The 19,134-nt window shown below is 50.3% G+C and overlaps 1 protein-coding gene across 2 annotated transcripts in view; it reads left to right on the top strand.

Annotated features, from left to right (window-relative positions):
* The first annotated feature begins 3,073 nt into the window (after positions 1-3,073).
* Positions 3,074-19,134, top strand: part of GGA2 (golgi associated, gamma adaptin ear containing, ARF binding protein 2) — a 46,756-nt gene continuing 30,695 nt past the window's right edge. Inside the window, exons 1-4 of one of the 2 annotated variants that reach the window (XM_079792545.1) lie at positions 3,074-3,221; positions 14,617-14,701; positions 16,277-16,352; positions 17,715-17,813. In XM_079792545.1, the coding sequence (XP_079648671.1) occupies positions 3,137-3,221; positions 14,617-14,701; positions 16,277-16,352; positions 17,715-17,813 (345 nt within the window). In that variant the 5' untranslated portion in view covers positions 3,074-3,136. Of the gene's footprint in view, positions 3,222-14,616; positions 14,702-16,276; positions 16,353-17,598; positions 17,814-19,134 lie in introns of those variants that run through there. The other variant, XM_079792546.1, reaches the window with a different exon arrangement.

Below are 19,134 nucleotides of genomic sequence, written 5' to 3'. Positions count from 1 at the left end.
ACTTCAAGCGTACCAACATCCGAATTATGGGGGTGCAGAAGAAGAGAGAGAGCAAGATACTGAAAACCTATTTGAAGAAATAATGACAGAAAACTTCCCCCACCTGGAGAAAGAAATAGACTTACAAGTCCAGGAAGCGCACAGAACCACAAACAAAAGGAATCCAAAGAGGACCACACCAAGACACATCATAATTAAAATGCCAAGGGCAAAAGACAAAGAGAGAATATTAAAAGCAGCAAGAGAAAAACAGTTACCTACAAGGGAGCACCCATACGACTGTCAGCTGATTTCTCAACAGAAACTATGCAGGCCAGATGGGAGTGGCAAGAAATATTCAAAGTGATGAATAGCAAGAACCTACAACCAAGATTACTCTACTCGGCAAAGCTATCATTCAGAATTGAAGGTCAGATAAAGAGCTTCACAGATAAGAAAAAGCTAAAGGAGTTCATCACCGCCAAACCAGTATTATATGAAATTCTGAAAGGTATTTTTTAAGAAGAGGAAGAAGAAGAAAAAGGTAAAGATAAAAATCATGAACAACAAATACATATCTATCAACAAGTCATTTTAAAAATCAAGTGAATAAAAAATCTGATGAACAGAATAATCTGGTGAATATAATAGAATCAGGAATATAGAAAGGGAGTGGACTGACAATTCTCGCGGGGAAAGGGATGTGGGTGGTACAGGAAGAGACTGGACAAAAATCATACACCTATGGATGAGGACAGTGGTGTGAGGGTAAGGGCATGGGGTGGGGTGGGTGTAGGGGAGCTATGTGGTCAAAAAGAGGAACAACTTTAATAATCTGAACAATAAAGATTTAAAAAAAGAGAGAAAAATATCCTTGTGTGAGGATTAACAAAAAAATCAATCGGGAGGGATATCTTGGCTGTAGAGGTTTCCAGAGCCAGGAATAGTCACCACAACATCTGGCTGTAAAGTCCAGCAGGGAGTGTGGATGAGTGACAAGGAGGCTATGGGAGTCCCAGGCAGTTTCTCTTAAAGGGCCTGCGCACAGACTTACTTGGACTCACTCACTCTGAGCTCCAGCGCTGGGACAGCAGCTTGAAAGGAACCTGGGACATTCAGGGAGGAACTAAACTTGTCTGGAACCAGGGCAAGTGCTGGAGGGGCAGCTTTCTCCCAGGCAGAAGTGCTGGCAGGGGCCAGTGTTCCTTTGCTGAGTCCTCCCTGCCACAGAGCTGACAGGCAGGGCCATATCTGAGTCTCCATCAACCTGGATAGGGGATAGCTAACAATCAGTAATTAACATGATAACAAGGGAAGTTACCTTGACATTCCAAAGATATGTTATCTTAGATGCAAAAAGAGGACAGTTTCAGTTAAGGTTAAAATTGACCTTTGTCAAGCAAGATACCATCCTAGGACATGAGGCTCAGCGATGACTTGTTTTAGTTAAGAAGTTTTAATTTCAGACCATCCTATGTGGTTACTTTCAGTCTCTGTGTTTATAAGGCCGCCTTGCAGGCCTCCCCTGCGCTTGTCTGGTGTGGAGTATGTGGCTCCTTTTTAATCCACCAAAATTTCTATATAGAAGGTTGCTTTGGGTGGCAATCTGTCAGATGGAGATACATGTGGCTAGACTTACTTTGGAGCTGAGATAGCACAGCCAATATGTGTCTTTATATGGAGTAAGAATGGGACCTAAAGTCCCACAGCTGCCTCTTATTCCTTCCACTGTTCCCTTGGCCGTTCAGCAAATTTATTGTCACTAGGGTGCCGCACGCATTGTAGGTACTGGGGATATAGACGTGTACAAAGCAAAGTCCCTGCTTATATTAGTGGGGTGAAACAGGTAATGGAGTTTGGAGAATTTGTGCTTCAAAGGAAAATTATGCATGGTCTAGACAGCATGCTATTCCACTCCCCCCCTTTCACCATCCCAGAGAGATGTCCTACAACTCCTCAGTTGTAGTAACTGACAACCAGGCAAACAATTCTTGCCTAGAGGCATGCAAATTAATTCTGTCTGGAGGATGAACAACTCTCCTAGCTGGTAGAAAAGCTTGTTTTGTGTCCACCTGAGCATCTGTTGCAACATCCCTTTCCTCAGTATAAATCTGCCTCTTTGGTCCCAACTGGTTTGGCTCAGTGGACAGAGTGCTGGCCTGCAGACTGAAGGGTCCTGGGTTTGATTCTGGTCAAGGGCATGTACCTTGCTTGAGGGATCAATCCCCAGGGGGGGTTGTGCAGGAGGTAGCTGATCATGTTTCTAACTCTCTATCCCTCTCCCTACCTCTCTGTAAAAATCAGTAAAACATATTTTTAAAAAATCTGCCCCTTTGTCTGACTTCTCTTTTGAATGGATTATAACATCTTGGTTCCTGCAGTTAATTAAAGTTAAAAAAAAAAAAAATAGCCCTAACCGGTTTGGCTCAGTGGATAGTGTCGGCCTGCTGACTGAAAGGTCCCAGGTTCCATTCCGGTCAAGGGCATGTACCTTGGTTGTGGGCACATCCCCAGTAGGAGGTGTGCAGGAGGCAGCTGATCGATGTTTCTCTCTCATCGATGTTTCTAACTATCCCACTCCCTTCCTCTCTGTAAAAAAATCAATAAAAATATAATTTAAAAATATTTAATATGTGTTCATTTCCTAATGTATAAGAACAATGACTTTTTTTGGGGGGGGGGCGGTAGTTATCTTTTAACAAAATGAGCAAGTAAACAACTCGTACGTTGATAGTGTAATGTGTTATGGAGAAAATAAAGCAGAATAAGGAGGGGCACAGGCATGTCACTCTAGAGAAGGTGCTGGGGGGGGGGACCCTCCTGAATAAAAAGTGCTACCGAATTATTCATTATCCGCAATTCAAAGGTAACCGGGTGTCCTGGGTTTGATCTGAAGGATGCGAGGGCCTGGCCTGGAGGCTGCCAGACGGGCTCTGACCCCGAGGCCGGAGGGGGGGGGGGGGGCGGGAGACCGCGGAGAGGCCGCGAGGGTGGGCGAGCGCGCAGGCGGGGGGCTGCGGGGGGCTGCGGGGGGCGTGTCCGCCGAGGCCCCGCCCCGTGACGTGCGGCCCGCGCCTGCCCCGTCGGCGTGGGTAGCGAGCCAGGCGGCGGCGGCCTGACGCGGGGTGGCCGCGGGCTCAGCCGCGGTGCGGGGCCCATGGCGGCGGCGGGGACGGCGGGGGCCCAGTCGGCCGAGGGGCCCCCGGGGCCGGCGGCGGCGGCGGCGCTGGAGCTGTGGCTCAGTGAGTAGCCGGCGCCCTGGACGCGGCCCCGCGCCGCACGTGAGGCCTGGCTTCCCGCTCCTCCGGCCTTGCCTCCGAGGCCTGCCGGGCGGGGTCGCGGGGCTGCGGGCGGAGCCGGGCGCTGCGCTCGCCCCGTCTCCAGCCCCGGCAGACGTTCGCGGGTCATGACGTCGAGCCTTTCTTTCGTGCGGAGCCCTGTGCCGGGAGCCGGGAGCCGGGAGCCGGTTTCGCCGTCCTGAACCCTCGCGGAGGTCCCGAGGGACGGCTCCCGTCGTCCGCCCCGTTTTAGAGGCGGGACGTGCCCGGTGCGCGGCGCCCTGCGCTCCCGGGAGCTGGGAAGGGCCCCCGCTGCCGTCTTTCCTGCAAACCAAGTCCTTTCTTCGGTGTGTGGGGTTCGCAGTGGCCACTGCTTACGGGAATGTGCCTCCTGCGAGCGTGACCCCAGGCCCCAGGCTGGGTGGGGAGTCCGGCCCCGGTTACCGAGGACGAGCCGGGAGCCCGCGGATAAAGAGTGCGCTCCTTGCATTGGGCTCTGCTCGGCGCTGCGCCCGGATATCTCGCACAGGGGCCTCGCTCCCCAAGACTGTTTTCGTCTCCCATCACCTTGTTTGTAATGGGCAGAGGGACGCGTTTGTTTAAAACGCGGTAGTAGGAATTTTTTTTTTTTTTCCTGGGGACTGTTTCAGTGGAGATAGCGTTTGAGTGGATAATGGAGGCGACACATTCCAGACGGAACCACAAGTGCAAAAGCTGGGGGCAGGAGGAGGCTGGAGCATTCTGGGCGCTGCTGGAGTGCCAAGCCTGAGAGTGGCGAAGGCTGCAGGGCTGGTTGGGGCAAGTTGTCCCAGGGGCTTGTACGCTGCAGAAAGGAGTTTATAATTCTTCCCGTGATGTGGGGTTGAGGGGCAGAGTGTTGGACTTCAGCCAGAGAATTTGTGATGAAGGACACCTCTTAAAAGTATTACCTGCCGCCATGTGGCGCTGAATTGGTTAGGGGCATGAGACTCAGGCAGGGAGATTTAAAGCTCTTTTGGTAGTGTTTTGGGGCTCAGGTAGGACAGAGGCTTTAAGGTGGAGAGTAGAAGCAGTTAGCAAGCCCAAACCAGCCTGGAGGCATTAGAATGGAGGCAGGAACGGGGAGGAATCGGGTGGGTCCCAGGTTTCTGGCTCCAGTAACTGGTTGGTTCCAGACGCTTCACCTGTCAGGAGGAGCTGGTTTAGGAAGGCGGAGACAGTTGAGTTGTGGAGGTTGAGGTGATTTTGGCACAGTGAGAGAGATCCTCTCTAGGTTAGCTGGTCGGCCCCAGATCAGGTCAGAGCTGGAGGTTAGCTTGGGAATCGGCAGTTCATTGGCAGTGCGCTTGTCCAGGGAGGCTATGAATATTAAGAAGGGCAGAGACTTGCAGATGGAGCATGGAGAACCTCAATATTTAAGAAGCGGATAGGACCCGACCAGCATGGCTCAGTGGTTGAGTGCTGACCTATGAACCGGGAGATCATGGTTCAATTCCCACTCAGGGCACATGCCTGGGTTGCAGGCTCCATCCCCAGTACGGGGCGTGCAGGAGGCAGCCAGCCAGTGATTCTTTCTAACCATTGATGTTTCTACCTCTCTCTCCCTCTCCCTTCCTCTCTGAAATCAATAAAAATATATTCTAGCCAAAACCGGTTTGGCTCAGTGGATAGAGGCATCGGCCTGCGGACTGAAAGGTCCCAGGTTCGATTCCGGTCAAGGGCATGTACCTTGGTTGTGGGCACATCCCCAGTGGGGGGTGTGCAAGAGGCAGATGATCGATGTTTCTCTCTCATCGATGTTTCTAACTCTCTATCCCTCTCTCTTCCTCTCTATAAAAAATCAATAAAAAAAATATTCTAAAAAGAAAGAAAGAAAAAAGAGAGAAGCAGATAGGAAAAGCTGCCTGAAGACAGGAGAAGCAGACGTGGGGGTGGGCAGGTGGAAGCCGGGAGTTAAATGGTGAACAGTAGACTTAGGCTGGCGTTGCAGAACGCCCAAGTGGGCTGGGTTGGAGGACAGCAAGTGCTGGCCCACTGACGGGACCCGTGGACCCTGGTGATGACCGGGCGGAAGAGATTAGAGGGGAAGGGCCCAAGGCAGTTCTTAGCTCCAGCTGTCTTAGGCCTACGTAGTCCCAAAGTTGCTAGCTTTCAGTTTTTCAGATAGGGCTGGAACCTACATTTTTATGTGAAATCTTTTGAGTTTTTAAAAGCCAGGTTGCTCAGTTGGTTGTGCCAAAGTTGTGGGTTTTGTCCCTGGCCCGGGCACATACAAGAATCAACCAATGAATGAATAAATAAGTGGAACAAGTCATTGTTTCTCTCCATCCCTCCCTCTTTTCCTTTCCACCTTTTCCACTCTCCCACCCTCTCCCTCCTCCCTTCCTCTCAAGTCAATAACTAAAACATTAAAAAAAAAAAAAAAGCTGACAACTACTTTGAAAATATGAAGTTCATCTAGTCCAGGCCAGGCAGAATTAATCTGTGGGGAGATGTAGTCTCTGGCCATCAGCCCCTCCCCACCCACCCCCCCCTTTAAAAAAAAAGTTTATATTGATTTTTAGAGAGAGAGGAAGGGAGAGGGAGAGAGAGATAGAAACATCAATCATGTGAGAAACATCATTAATAGGCTGTCTCCTGCATACCCCCTTCTGGGGATCAAGCCCATAACCCTGGGTATGTGCCCTGACTGGGAATCAAACCAGTGACCTTTTGGTTCCTGGATGGACGCTTAACCACTGAACCATACCCAGCCAGACTAAATGGTGTTTGAATGTGAAATGGAGGAGAGAGAGTAGCCAGAGGAAATTAGATGTAAAGGAGGTCTTAAAAGGAGGTGGGCATCAGTGAGCCCCTCTCTACTTGATGTTGCTTTGGGGGAACTCTCCCTCCTGAATTCTAGGTCCCACTTTTAAGCCATTACGGAGCGGCTTAAAGGTGCTAAAGGTCAGAGCTAGAGCAGAAAGGGTGACACACAGGACTGGCACCTTTTGTTTTTCTGAATGTCTGGGGAAGGAGATAGAGATGATTGCACATGCAAATAAGTTTGTTAGTAACGCCCTATAACCCGCCCCCCCCCCCCCCCAAAAAAAAAGAGTGTTAGGGGCTGATCGGGTGTGAGGAAGGTGGGGATGTCGGAATGGCTGGTAAGAAACGGAAGGGAGCCCACCTGGGCACTTGGGGACAAGGTTTCTCAATTTCAGTGCTGTTGACATTCTGGACCTTATAATTCTGTGTTGTGCGGTCCTGTCCTGTGCATATAGCTGATTAGTGGAATCCCTGGCCTCTACCCACTAGATACCAATAACACACACCCTTTTCCCAATTGATCAAAAATGTCTCCAGACATTGCCAGATGTCTCTTGGGGGAGAGAGGCAGGATCCCCTGATGCCTCCCGACCTCCACCCAGTAGGAGCAGAGAAGGTGAACTAGGGTTAAAGCAGAGGTGTGGGAGGCGGGGCTGGGGCACGGAGGTGGTGCAGTGGAAGGATAAGGGTGGAGAGGTTGCAAAGGCCAGGGCAGCAGGCTGGATGGAGAAGAAAGTCACTTAGGTTGGGTCTGAGCACTGCTGAGCTCGGCTCATTGACTGACCTTGCCTCATCAAGCAGGACAGCTGTGTTTCCAAGATGAGGCTAGAGTGAAAACAGGTGCCTTTTAGGGCCACAGGCATCAAAGGAATCAATGCCCGTGAAGTACTTCGGGTAGTGCCTGGCACATAGCAATGTTAGCTACTGTTATCAGTCTTTTTAGTTGTAAGTGACAGAAAACTAGTTCATATAGGATTCCCAAAAACAGGGGAAAAGGGAAAACATTACACCTAGAATTGGGAAGGAATAGTTCCCCAAAGGATCATCAGGAAGCTGTTATCAGAAGTTTCTCGCTTTAAAAATACACACAGCAACTTGTGTGCATTCAGGAGTTTTCCCCCACGTGGATGATTTTGGTCAGTGTTTCACATGACTGTATGTGTAACTGCCGGATTCCTGTTAATGGAAGCCCCAGACACCCCATTGTATGGGTGTACTATGGCTTGGCTAACCAGTCCCCAGTAGTGGACATCTTAGGTGGTTGCCAGTCTCCTATTAAAAGCAGACCAGGCCTTCTGGGTCTCTGGGATTTGGGTAGCTGGTCGTACTGTCAGCAGGCAGTAGCTTAAAGCCGGGTGCTCAGTGAGTCCCTTCCAGCTGGACCTCCTCCCAGGTGGTGTGTCCTGTCTTTTTTCCAGCCCCACTTGTATGCCTCCCTTGGGGATTAGGAGTGTCTGGATTACAATCTATTTATGTTCTGGGAGCTTCTCCAGGGCTGAGTTCAATCTCTGTCATGGAGCCCAGCACAGGATATCCTTCAGCATATGCTTGTTGGATAGCTGCTGGGCGGGAGGCGCAGCGTGCACTTCCTGCACCTCCCCCTGAGCAGTGCAGTGAATGCAGTTGATGGGTTGAGTTCCAGATGCTCCTTTGGGCTCCCCTAAAGTATAGCACAGGCTGCTCCAGCCGGCCAGAGGGCCAGAGGCATGCCCCTGGCATTTGGGTGCAGGGGGTGGGAGATGATATTTCTTCTGGATTAGTCACTCTAGGATGAGTCATTTCATTCACAATCAGAAGTTTAAGCAGTTTTCTTTCCTTTTTTTTGAAACTTTTTTTAATTTTAGAGGAAGGGAGAGGAGGGGAGAGAGAAAAACATTGATGTGAGAGAGAAATAACAATCAGCCAATCCCTCACGCACCCTGACCAGGAACCAAACCGGAGGCCCCCACTACATAGGATGATGCCCAACCAACTGAGCCACACCAGCCAGGGCTCAACAGTTTTTTAAAAAATATATTTTTATTGATCTCAGAGAGGAAGGGGAGAGGGAGAGAGAGAGAGAAACATCAATGATGAGAGAATCATTGATTGGCTGCCTCCTGAATGCCCCCAACGATTGAGCGTGCAACCCAGGCATGTTCTTTTGATTGGAATAGAATCTGGGACCCTTCAGTCCGTAGGCCGACGCTCTATCCAATGAGCCAAAGCGGCTAGGGCTCAACAGTTTTCTTAATATCTCTTACCGAGTCATCTACTTGAAATGCCTACACACCTTGCTTTTATTAAGCAAATCTATGACAGTAGTAGAATTTGTCTGCCCAAGTGCCAGTTAAATAAACTGCCTTGGTGCCATGGGTAGCCATTCTCAGTGCCCTGATGGGGCAGTGATGGTCCGGAGACGCAGGAAAGGGGTTCTGTGAGTTTCTTGCTGGCTATGCCCTCTCAGGGGGATTGGCATCAGCAAGCCACTCATTGGGGGATTGGCATCAGCAAGCCACTCATTGGGGGATTGGCATCAGCAGGTCTGGGCAGTTGCTTTAGCCCAGTCAGACCCAGTTTCTGTGCTGTGGGGGTCATGTTCTTTGGAGCTCTCCAGGAGTCTGAAGTAGCTGGGATTATGTGTTGGGAGACCCAGTTATTTCAGAACTGGAATCGCCGTCTCCTGGAGTCAGCAGTATGTCCAGCCACCTGGCCAAACTGCATAGCAAAAGATGAACCATTCATTCATGTAGTAAATACCTGTGCCAAAGACTGTTTTAGTGCTGGAAGGTGAATGATACGGACCTTCTTGCCTAGGGAGCTGGTGACTTAGTGGCAAGAAAGGCAAGGAAACGAGTTCTCCAAGATGTCCTATCTTTGTCAAGGAGCTGAAGCCTTTACTGTGAGGAACGTGTGGCCAGGAGTCGGGCCGACCTGGGACAGTTACTGTCTCTCCTCTTTGAGCTTTGTGGCTCGGCGGGCTTCTTCACTTGTAAAATGGTGAGATAATAGGACCAATTTCAACTGTTCTGAGGCTGTAAGGGAAGGAAGGCATGATCGGAAAACACTCAGCATGGCCGGTCCACAATAAGCTCTTTAAGTGGCAGCTCTGACTATTGTTCAGTTACTTGAGTGAGACCTCATCCTATCTAATAAAGAGGGAATATGCAAATTGACCATCACACCGTCACAAATACGGCAGCGCCCACAGTGGAGGCGGGGTTTCCGTAACACAAGATGGCTGCACGCATAGTGGAGGCCGAGTTCCCGTAACGAGCCTTAATGAGCAATCAGTAGGGTCCTGAGGCTGTGTGGTGCTGGGCTGGGGTAGGGGACCTGAGACTGTGCCCCCGGCTTGGTGGGGCTTGACAGGGGACCTCAGGCTGTGCCTCTCACCTCAGCACCAGGCTGGGGACCTCAGACTGCACCCCTCGCCCAGCAGGGCTTGACGGGGAACCTCAGGCTGCACCTCCTCACCACAGTGCCAGGGAACCTGAAGCTGTGCCCCCCTCCTGGTGCCAGGCTGGGGTCCTGAGGCTGCGCCCCCACCTGGCGGGGCTTGACGGGGGACCTCAGGCCACGCTGCCTGCCCTGGCGCCGGGCCGGGGGACCTGAGGCTGTGCCCCCCGCTGGGTGCTGGTTGGGGACCTGAGGCTGCGTCCCCCGCCTGGTGCTGGTTGGGGGACCTGAGGCTGTGTCCCTGCCCAGTGGGGCTTGACGGGGGGGACCTGAGGCTGCGCCCCCACCTAGCAGGGCTTGACAAGGGGGGCCGGCTGGGTCTGGATCTCGCCCAATGGGGGTGGGGCTGGGTGGGTCTGGGTCTCGTGCGATTTTAAGGCACCACGGGTGGGCGGGGACTTGACTCTGGGTCCCGCAGTGCGCCCCAGACTCTGACAGGAGGAAGATTTTTTCATATATATTTTACTAATTTTCTTTCATCTCTGACACTTGTATTATAGAGAAAGGGCAAATAGCAATATTAAAACATTTCCTCTAATCCCCTTTTAATGTGCACGAATTTTGTGCACCGGGCCACTAGTGATAAAAATAAGAAAGAAACACTCACACTTAAAAAAAAAGAAAAAGAAAAAGAAACACTCACACTTGATAGATCTTCCACCTGCTTGGCCTTGGGAAAGGGTTTGGACCGTGACTTAGCCTCACAGAAGCTTCTCCTTTCTCTGGAAAAGCTGGTGCCTGTCTTGTCCTTTCACCTGCCTCTGGGAAGGCCATGAGGGGGCTGGAGCCTGCCTGCTGTTCTCTGCATTGAGGTCTATCACATGTTGAGTGCCGAATGCCTTTGAGGTGTCAACCTTGACCATGTAGTGAACTGAAACCTCAGGAGGCTTAAATGGTGTAGGGTTTTGTTAGATGATTCACATCTAACACCCCCTTAATCAGATTTTCTGAGAATCACCATGATGACTGGAAAGGTGAGCCGAGATGTTTTTCCCGGGGTTGTGTCTCTCGTCGCTGAAGAATGAGCTCCATGGACCAGAAGATTTAAGCAAAAGTTTGGAAAATTTATTACAAGTAGATTCAGACTCCTTGCAAGGGGACGGGGCCCAATAATGGGCTGCCCGTTAAAGCTTTGTAGTCCAGGTATATACTAGTATATTTGTTACAAGCCTGCTCACTGTCTGTGTTGTCACCTGATTGATTCCCTCAATTGTTCTTGCCCAGCAACAGACCTGAACTCTCCCTGTTTGTGTGTGTTCTCTCCATGTTCCTGTGCTGAACTCTCCCTGTTTCTGTGTGTTCTCTCCATGTCCCTGTGCTGAACTCTCCCTGTTTCTGTGAGTTCTCTCCATGTTCCTGTGCTGAACTCTCCCTGTTTCTATGTGTTCTCTCCATGTTCCTGTGCTGGGCTCTCCCTGTTTGTGTGTGTTCTCTCCATGTCCCTGTGCTGAACTCTCCCTGTTTCTATGTGTTCTCTCCATGTTCCTGTGCTGAACTCTCCCTGTTTCTGTGTGTTCTCTCCATGTTCCTGTGCTGAACTTCCTCTGTTTCTGTGTGTTCTCTCCATGTTCCTGTGCTGAACTTCCTCTGTTTCTGTGTGTTCTCTCCATGTTCCTGTGCTGAACTTCCTCTGTTTCTATGTGTTCTCTCCATGTTCCTGTGCTGAACTTTCTCTGTTTCTGTGTGTTCTCTCCATGTTCCTGTGAACTCTCCCTGTTTCTGTGTGTTCTCTCTCTGTTCCTGTGCTGAACTTCCTCTGTTTCTGTGTTTTCTCTCCATGTTCCTGTGCTGAACTCTCCCTGTTTCTATGTGTTCTCTCCATGTTCCTGTGCTGAACTCTCCCTGTTTCTGTGTGTTCTCTCCATGTTCCTGTGCTGAACTCTCCCTGTTTCTGTGTGTTCTCTCCATGTTCCTGTGCTGAACTTCCTCTGTTTCTGTGTGTTCTCTCCATGTTCCTGTGCTGAACTTCCTCTGTTTCTGTGTGTTCTCTCCATGTTCCTGTGCTGAACTTCCTCTGTTTCTGTGTGTTCTCTCCATGTTCCTGTGCTGAACTCTCCCTGTTTCTGTGTGTTCTCTCTCTGTTCCTGTGCTGAACTTCCTCTGTTTCTATGTGTTCTCTCCATGTTCCTGTGCTGAACTCTCCCTGTTTCTATGTGTTCTCTCCATGTTCCTGTGCTGAACTTCCTCTGTTTCTGTGTTTTCTCTCCATGTTCCTGTGCTGAACTTCCTCTGTTTCTGTGTGTTCTCTCCATGTTCCTGTGCTGAACTTCCTCTGTTTCTATGTGTTCTCTCCATGTTCCTGTGCTGAACTTTCTCTGTTTCTGTGTGTTCTCTCCATGTCCCTGTGCTGAACTTCCTCTGTTTCTGTGTGTTCTCTCCATGTTCCTGTGCTGAACTCTCCCTGTTTCTATGTGTTCTCTCCATGTTCCTGTGCTGAACTTCCTCTGTTTCTGTGTGTTCTCTCTCTGCTCCTGTGCTGAACTTACTCTGTTTCTATGTGTTCGTACATCTTGTTGGTGCAGGTCCTCCCTTGGTTTCCCGTGCCTCCCACTTTGAGTCCAGAAACATTTTATTGTTTCTGCTTGTTTGGTTCCTGTGATTAGGCTGCTCAAACTGCCGTGTCTGTCTCTTCCTATCTTCCACCTGCCTTTGTTTCCCACTGGACCCTGCCCTATCTGCCTGCGTTTCAAGTTAACCCTCTCGGCTGCTTTAAATAATTTGTTTCATGAGTAACTTATTTTGTATTTATGGCTAAGGCATTGTGCTAAGCTCTGTGGGGAATATTTGGCTTCTGGTTTTAAGACTTTTATTCCCTACAGGTGTAATAAGGCAATTGTACATATTTTTAAGAGGAAAGGCTGAGGCTGTGTATTACAATAATAAGATTAGCTGTTCTTTATTGATTACTTAATATTTGCTGCTGCACTGATCACTTTAGACACTATCTTATTTTTATTTTTTCTTCACCTAAGGATATTTTTCCATTGATTTTTATAGAGAGTGGAAGGGAGGGGGAGAAACAGAGAGAGAGAAACATTGATGTGTGAGAGAGCCCCAGCCAGGGCCGGTGATCGAGCCTGCAGCTGAGGTACATGCCCTTGACCTGGTCCGTAGGCCAATACTCTATCCACTGAGCCAAACCAGCTAGGGCTAGATACTATTTTCTTTAAATCATGACTATTCCGTGAGAAAGGTACTATTTTTCTAACTTCTCAGAGAGCCCAAGGACGTGTGTAATAAGGGATGGAGTTAACGGGGCAGGTAGAATGTGGACCTTCAGAGAGGAAGAGACAGCTTCTGTTTTCTGTGGTGGGAGAAAAAGATCAAGGGCATCTTTTTAATTTTTTTTTTATTTTTTCTAAATATTTTTATTGATTTCAGAGAGGAAGGGAGAGGAAGAGAGAGACAGAAACGTCCATGATAAGAGAGAATCATTGATAGGCTGCCTTCTGCATGCCCCCTGCAGGGATCGAGCCTGCAACCTGGGCATGAGTCCTCACTGGGAGTTGAACTGTGACCTGGTTCATAGTCAACACTCAACCATTAAGCCACACTGGCTGGCTGGGCTTTCATATAGAATCTATATTATAGATCAAGGGCATCTTTATGAAGAAGGGGCATTTGAATTGGGACCAGAAGAGTGGATAGGATTTTGAGAGGTGGAACCTTAGAGCTTTAATGAACAAAAAGGTGAGGAGTATATGGATATTGATAATCGATTCCTTCCCTTTCCTTTGTCATCTCCTTTGTCATCTTTTTCACTTAGAGTGGAAGCTGTGGGTGGGAAGATAGGTGATTACATGTCCTTTGAGTCTCACTGTTGAGCTGGGGAGACATATGACTTCCACATGACATGAATGTGCCTGCAGTCAGGCAAAGGTAAACTCTAGTCAGCCCTTGAGTCTTGAGTAATCAGGAGGGAGGAGAATTAGTAGGAGCTGGAACAGTAGGGGAGGAGGTTTTAGGGAGGATATGGACATTCAGATGGTGTTAGAACATCCGAATACATCAGAAATCTGACCCTGAGAATTAGTCTGTTTTCAGGGTTTGAAAGAGCTTCTCTGTCAGGACCAGTAGCTATGCATTGGAGAGGCTGGTCGGCCTTGATGGGCCGGACAGTGGGGGGACGGGGGTGTTAGGAAGATAGATAGTCTCAGCGACTCCTTGTGTGAGAGAATGTGTCATGTGACCTGGTTCAATCTGGGGATGGGGACACGTGGGTGTGTATCCTTGGGCTACAGCACAGGTTTTCTCTAGGGAGGAGAGGAAGAATCTGCTACCATCAGCACCAGGAAGGATGCACACAAATGGGTGTTCCAGGGAGGTTGGGAATTACCCCTCCCTCAGTGGACTGTGGTCTCATGTCAGGCTTCTAATAATGCCCCCGCTCCACCTATCTCTTGCCCCTGGCTCTGCCCTTATGCCCTTCACTGCTTAGTGTCCTCAGATTTCACCCAAGTATGAGTATTGGGGTGGGGAGCCCTAGTATGATTGGATCTGGGTCCCTGGGAATTTGTGTGGTAGCGGAGAGGGACAGCATCATGAGGAGTGAAGGCGAGGAGATGTCCTCAGGTCAGATTGACAAGCTGCCAACACATGGAGACGCTCCTTACATAGGATGGTCAGAAAGGACTTCAGTAAGCCGAGGCTTAGATTTAAGGGTGTTGCTTTTGAGGAGATGGTGAGATGACCAAGTGGAGCCACCTAGAGCCTCAGTATATTCTGTCCTCCTGTCACAAAGCTAAGGAACTTACAAGTAGCCTCCCTGGTGCTGGCCCCTGCCACCCTCATGGCAAGGCCATAGTAAGGAGTCCTGCCTGAGGAGGGCGTGCAGAAGGCCCAGGTAGGCCGCTCCCTGCACTGGCAATGGAGCCCCTTTCAGGGCTATAGCTTGTCAGCTAATGTGCTTGTTCATTCAGTCAGCAAATGTTCACTGAGGCCCTGTCATGGTCCAGCAGCTCTGCCTGTGGTGGGGACAGCACAGGATGGGCCTGTCTCACGGCTGTCGCCTAGAGGTCGGATCCCCTAGAGATGTGATGTCATAGCTTTTGGCTGTCATATTTATTTTAGGGGAAGAGGTGTATATATTTTTTTATTATGCTTTCTGTAATTTTATCTTTTATTTACTTGACAGATAAAGCCACAGACCCAAGCATGCCAGAACAGGATTGGTCAGCTATCCAGAATTTCTGTGACCAGGTGAACACTGATCCCAATGGGTAAGGTGACCCTCACACTGGACCACAGGGGTCCTTGGACTAAGTGCATTCCGTTTGTCTTGGGGCTGTTTTAATAGCTAGCCTTTCTTTTTCCCCCTCCACAATCTACTGAGAATATCATTTTTTATTTTATTTTTTTAGAGATAGCAAATTCCTTGTAGTTTTTTAAAAAACAAACAAATGAATAGTCAGTTTGTAACTGGCAATTATTTTTAAAATAGCATTATGAAGTAGTCATACTCAGGAGACCTGAATGTTATGTACAGGTAGAAGGTAGCAGCGTGAAAGAGCTCATGTGTTCTCCATAATTTAAATGTAACCTTTCTTTAGAAGAGGCAAGAAAAAGGCAAGATTGTGTTGAATTTTTTCCCCCAAAGCATCTGGACAGGAACTGAAAAATTCAGATGTTTATTCTGCATACTAGAGGCCTGGTGCATGAAATTTGTGCACAGGGGTGGTGGTGGTTCCCTCAGCCCAGCCTGCACCCTCTCCAATCTGGGACCCCTTGAGGGATGTCCGACTGCCCGTTTAGGCCCGATCCCAGTGGTTGGACATCCCTCTCACAATCAGGACTTGGCTCCCAACCACTCGCCTGCCTCTGCCTGATTGCCCCTAACCGCTTCTGCCTGCCAGCCTGATCACCCCTAACCGCTTCTGCCTGCCAGCCTGATCGATGCCTAACTGCTCCCCGGCCGGCCCAACTGCCCCTAACTGCTCTCCCCTGCAGGCCTGGGTCCCCCACAACTGTCTTCCACTGCAGGCCTGGTCCCCCCCCCCAACAGCCCTCTACTGCAGGCCTGGTCCCCCCCAACTGCTCTCCCCTGAAGGCCTGCCCCCCCCCCCAACTGTCCTCCGCTGCAGTCCTGGTCCCCCCCAACTGCCCTTCCTTGCTGACCTAGTCTCTCCCAACTGCCCTCCTCTGCCGGCCCGGTCACCCCTCATTGCCCTCCCTGCTTACCTGATCGCTCCCAACTGCCCTCCCCTGCAGGCCTTGGTCCCCCCCAACTGCCCTCCCTTGCTGGCCTGGTCTCCCCCAACTGCCCTCCTCTGCCGCCCTGGTCACCCCTAACTGCCCACAACTGCCCTCCCCTGCAGGCCATCTTGTGGCAGCCATCTTGTGTCCATATGGGGGCAGCCATCTTTGACCACATGGGGGCAGACATATTGTACCTTGGAGTGATGGTCAATTTGCATATTACTCTTTTATTAGATAGGATTGCTGACTATTCAGCATTTGGAAATGGGCTGAAAGTTTGATTGCACTGTCTACGTTAGTGTTTACCAATCAACAAACAGGGTCCATGTTGCTCATGACCTGGCTATCCGTAGGCCTGGTCCTGACTGCTCTGCTCGGAGCTTTGGGGTGCATGAGTTGGAGAGGGTGATGTTTCTGGACAGCAGTAGTTGCGGGAAGGGTGGGTGGGGTTGGCCTCCTTCAGAGGCTTGTGCATGGGCTGTGTGCCAGTCACATTCCACCTCTGTTGTGGGACCAAACTCCTGGAAGGGAGGAGACTTCATGGAGTGCACTTAGCCAGACTGTCTGCCCAGAGCCCAGGTATCTTTGTTTTCCCTTAGCCCAACCCATGCGCCCTGGCTGCTGGCCCATAAGATCCAGTCTCCACAAGAGAAAGAAGCTCTTTATGCCTTAACGGTAAGCTTGGCCCTCAGCCTCAGTTTTCCTGTCCTGAGCCAGAGGGAGCTGGGCCCCAGCCCCATTTCAGTGTGGTGGGGAGCCTGAGAGGTTCACCTTCGCTGGCCACGGAGGCTGGGCTCCGGTCGCCCGTCCTAGGTCTGTTTCTAGAGAGCAGCGCCGAGCCTGCTTTGGGAGAAGGAAAGAAAGGTTGTATTTCCTTAGCTCTTCATAGACCAGGGCTGGTAAGTTAAGTGCCCACAGGGCCAGACTGGTGACGTAGTGAGTGAGCCACTGGGTGAGGACCAAAATCCTGGAGAGCACTTGCCTAGCCAGGGAAGGATGGCTGCAGTGTGGCACCGGCTGGTATTGCCAGCCATGAGTTTGGGCCCATTGTTGCTAGCACTTCTTGTTTTGTTTTTTTTGTTGTTGTTGTTGTTGTTTGTTTTTAAAATATATTTTATTGATTTTTTTACAGAGAAGAAGGGAGAGGGATAGAGAGTTGGAAACATCAATGAGAGAGAAACATCGATCAGCTGCCTCCTGCACACCTCCTACTGGGGATGTGCCCACAACCAAGATACATGCCCTTGACTGGAATCGAACCTGGGACCCCTCAGTCCGCAGGCCAACGCTCTATCCACTGAGCCAAACCGGTTTCGGCAGCACTTTTTGTTTTTAAAGAGAAAACATAAGTCCAGATTTTTGTATGAATTCTCTGAATTAAAAAAAAATATATATATATTTTATTGATTTTTTAGAGAGAGAGGAAGGGAGAGTGATAGATAGAATCATGAATGAGAGAGAAACATCATCAGTCAGCTGCCTCCTGCACACCTGTGGGGATTGAGCCTGGGCATGTGCCTTGACCAGGAATCAAACTGGTGGCCTCTTGGTTCCTGGCTTGATGTTCAATTGTTGAGTTACGCCAGCCAGGCATGAATTCTCTAAATTTTTTTATGTTGGTAGTTAATCTGAAATGTTAAACAGGAGTGTGGACCAAAGAAAACGTGTGTAGGCCCCACTTGCATGCCAGCAGCGGACGTGTGGCCTAGCAATTCATGGGCCTTACATACCGGATGTGGCCTCTGAGCGGGAGGGAGTCACCTGCCCAAAGGATCTCCTTAAAAGGTGGGGGTGACTTCAGGGTACACACCCCACTGAACTGTTAGCTGGGCACAAACCTGTTAGATATAAGATATAGCAAGATCAAATAGGTGCTTTTTAAAAAAAATCTGAAAATGTTACCCTTTTTCCCAAACTCCAGTGTCCTCATAGTCCCGAGTAAAAAGTAGCCCTGGTTCCAGCAAGTGCTCATCAGATTTCAGGCGAGCCTGGAGCCAGTGGTTTTCCCGTTCTCGTGGGAGTCCCGTGTCTGTGCAGGTGCTGGAGATGTGTATGAACCACTGCGGAGAGCAGTTCCACGGCGAGGTGGCCAAGTTCCGCTTCCTGAATGAGCTGATCAAAGTGCTGTCCCCAAAGGTGAGTGCCATGGTCTTGGCCCTGCTTGCTGCACCTGACCCAGCCTTCAAACTCTTGCCACTTCCTGTGTACAGAGGCAGGCCTGCTCCTGGACAGACCCTACAGTCTGTCTTAGGTTTGTGAGGGAGCTGAGAGAGGAGGCCCTAGATGGGAAAGCTTTCTTCTCCAAGGTCTAGGATGACCTTGCTGATCCCTGCCCTCCATTGTTTATTCTCCCTTTAAGAATGGCCTTTTGGCCCAGCCTCAGTGGCTCAGTTGCCTGAGTGTTATCATGTGCACTGAAAGGTTGCCAGTCTGATTCTTGGTCAGGACACATACTTAGGTTGCAGGTTTGGTCTAGGTCAGGGAAGGCAACCAATCAATGTTTCTCTCTCTCTTCCTCTTCCTTCTTCTCTTTCTAAAATCAACAAAAATCCTATATAATAAAAGGCTAATATGCAAATCAACCGAACAACGGATCGACCGGTCGCTGTGACACACACTGACCACCAGGGGGCAGACACTCAATGCAGGAACTGCCCCCTGGTGGTCAGTGCACTCCCACAGGGGGAGCACTGCTCAGCCAGAAGCCGGGCTCACAGCTCACGAGTGCAGCAGCGGTGGTGGGAGCTTCTTGCGCCTCTGCGGCAGCACTAACATTGTCTGACTACCGGCTTAGGCCCACTTCCTGCGGGCTCCCGGACTGCGAGAGATCGCAGGCCAGACTGAGGGACCCCAAATTTTGTGCACCAGGCCTCTAGTATCCTATATAATAAAGTCGTAATATGCAAATTGACCCTCACAGCCTCACACAAGATGGCTGGCAGGGGAGGGTAATTGTGGGCGATCAGGCCAGCAGGGGAGGGCAGTTAGGGGCAACCAGGCCAGCAGGTGAGGGCAGTTGGGGGCGATCAGGCCAGCAGGGGAGCAGTTAGGCATTGATCAGGCTGGCAGGGGAGTGATTAGGGGGTGATCAGGCTGGCAGGCAGAAGTGGTTAGGGGCAATCAGGCAGGCAGGCAGGCGAGCGGTTGGGAGCTAGCAGTCTTGGCTTGTGAGAGGGATGGCTGATGTCTGGTTTAGGCCCGATCCTAAACCAGTATTTGGACATGCCCCGAGGGGTCCCAGATTGGAGAGGGTGCAGGCTGGGCTGAGGGACGACCCCACCCCCTCCGCCCCAGTGCAAAAATTTTGTGCACTGGGCCTCTAATGTGTGTGTGTGTGTGTGTGTGTGTGTGTGTGTGTGTATGTATACTAGAGGCCTGTTGCAGGAAGATTCCTGCAAGAATAGGGCTTCCTGTGGAGGTCTCCTGCCTGCTTCCCTCCCTTCTCCACCGCCCCACC

The sequence above is a fragment of the Cnephaeus nilssonii genome (genome assembly GCF_951640355.1).
Source record: "Cnephaeus nilssonii genome assembly, chromosome: 2".
In the NCBI taxonomy this organism is placed as follows: Eukaryota; Metazoa; Chordata; class Mammalia; order Chiroptera; family Vespertilionidae; genus Cnephaeus; species Cnephaeus nilssonii.
The sequence above is the reverse complement of the archived record's forward strand: the minus strand, read 5'-3'. Positions and strand labels throughout refer to the sequence as shown.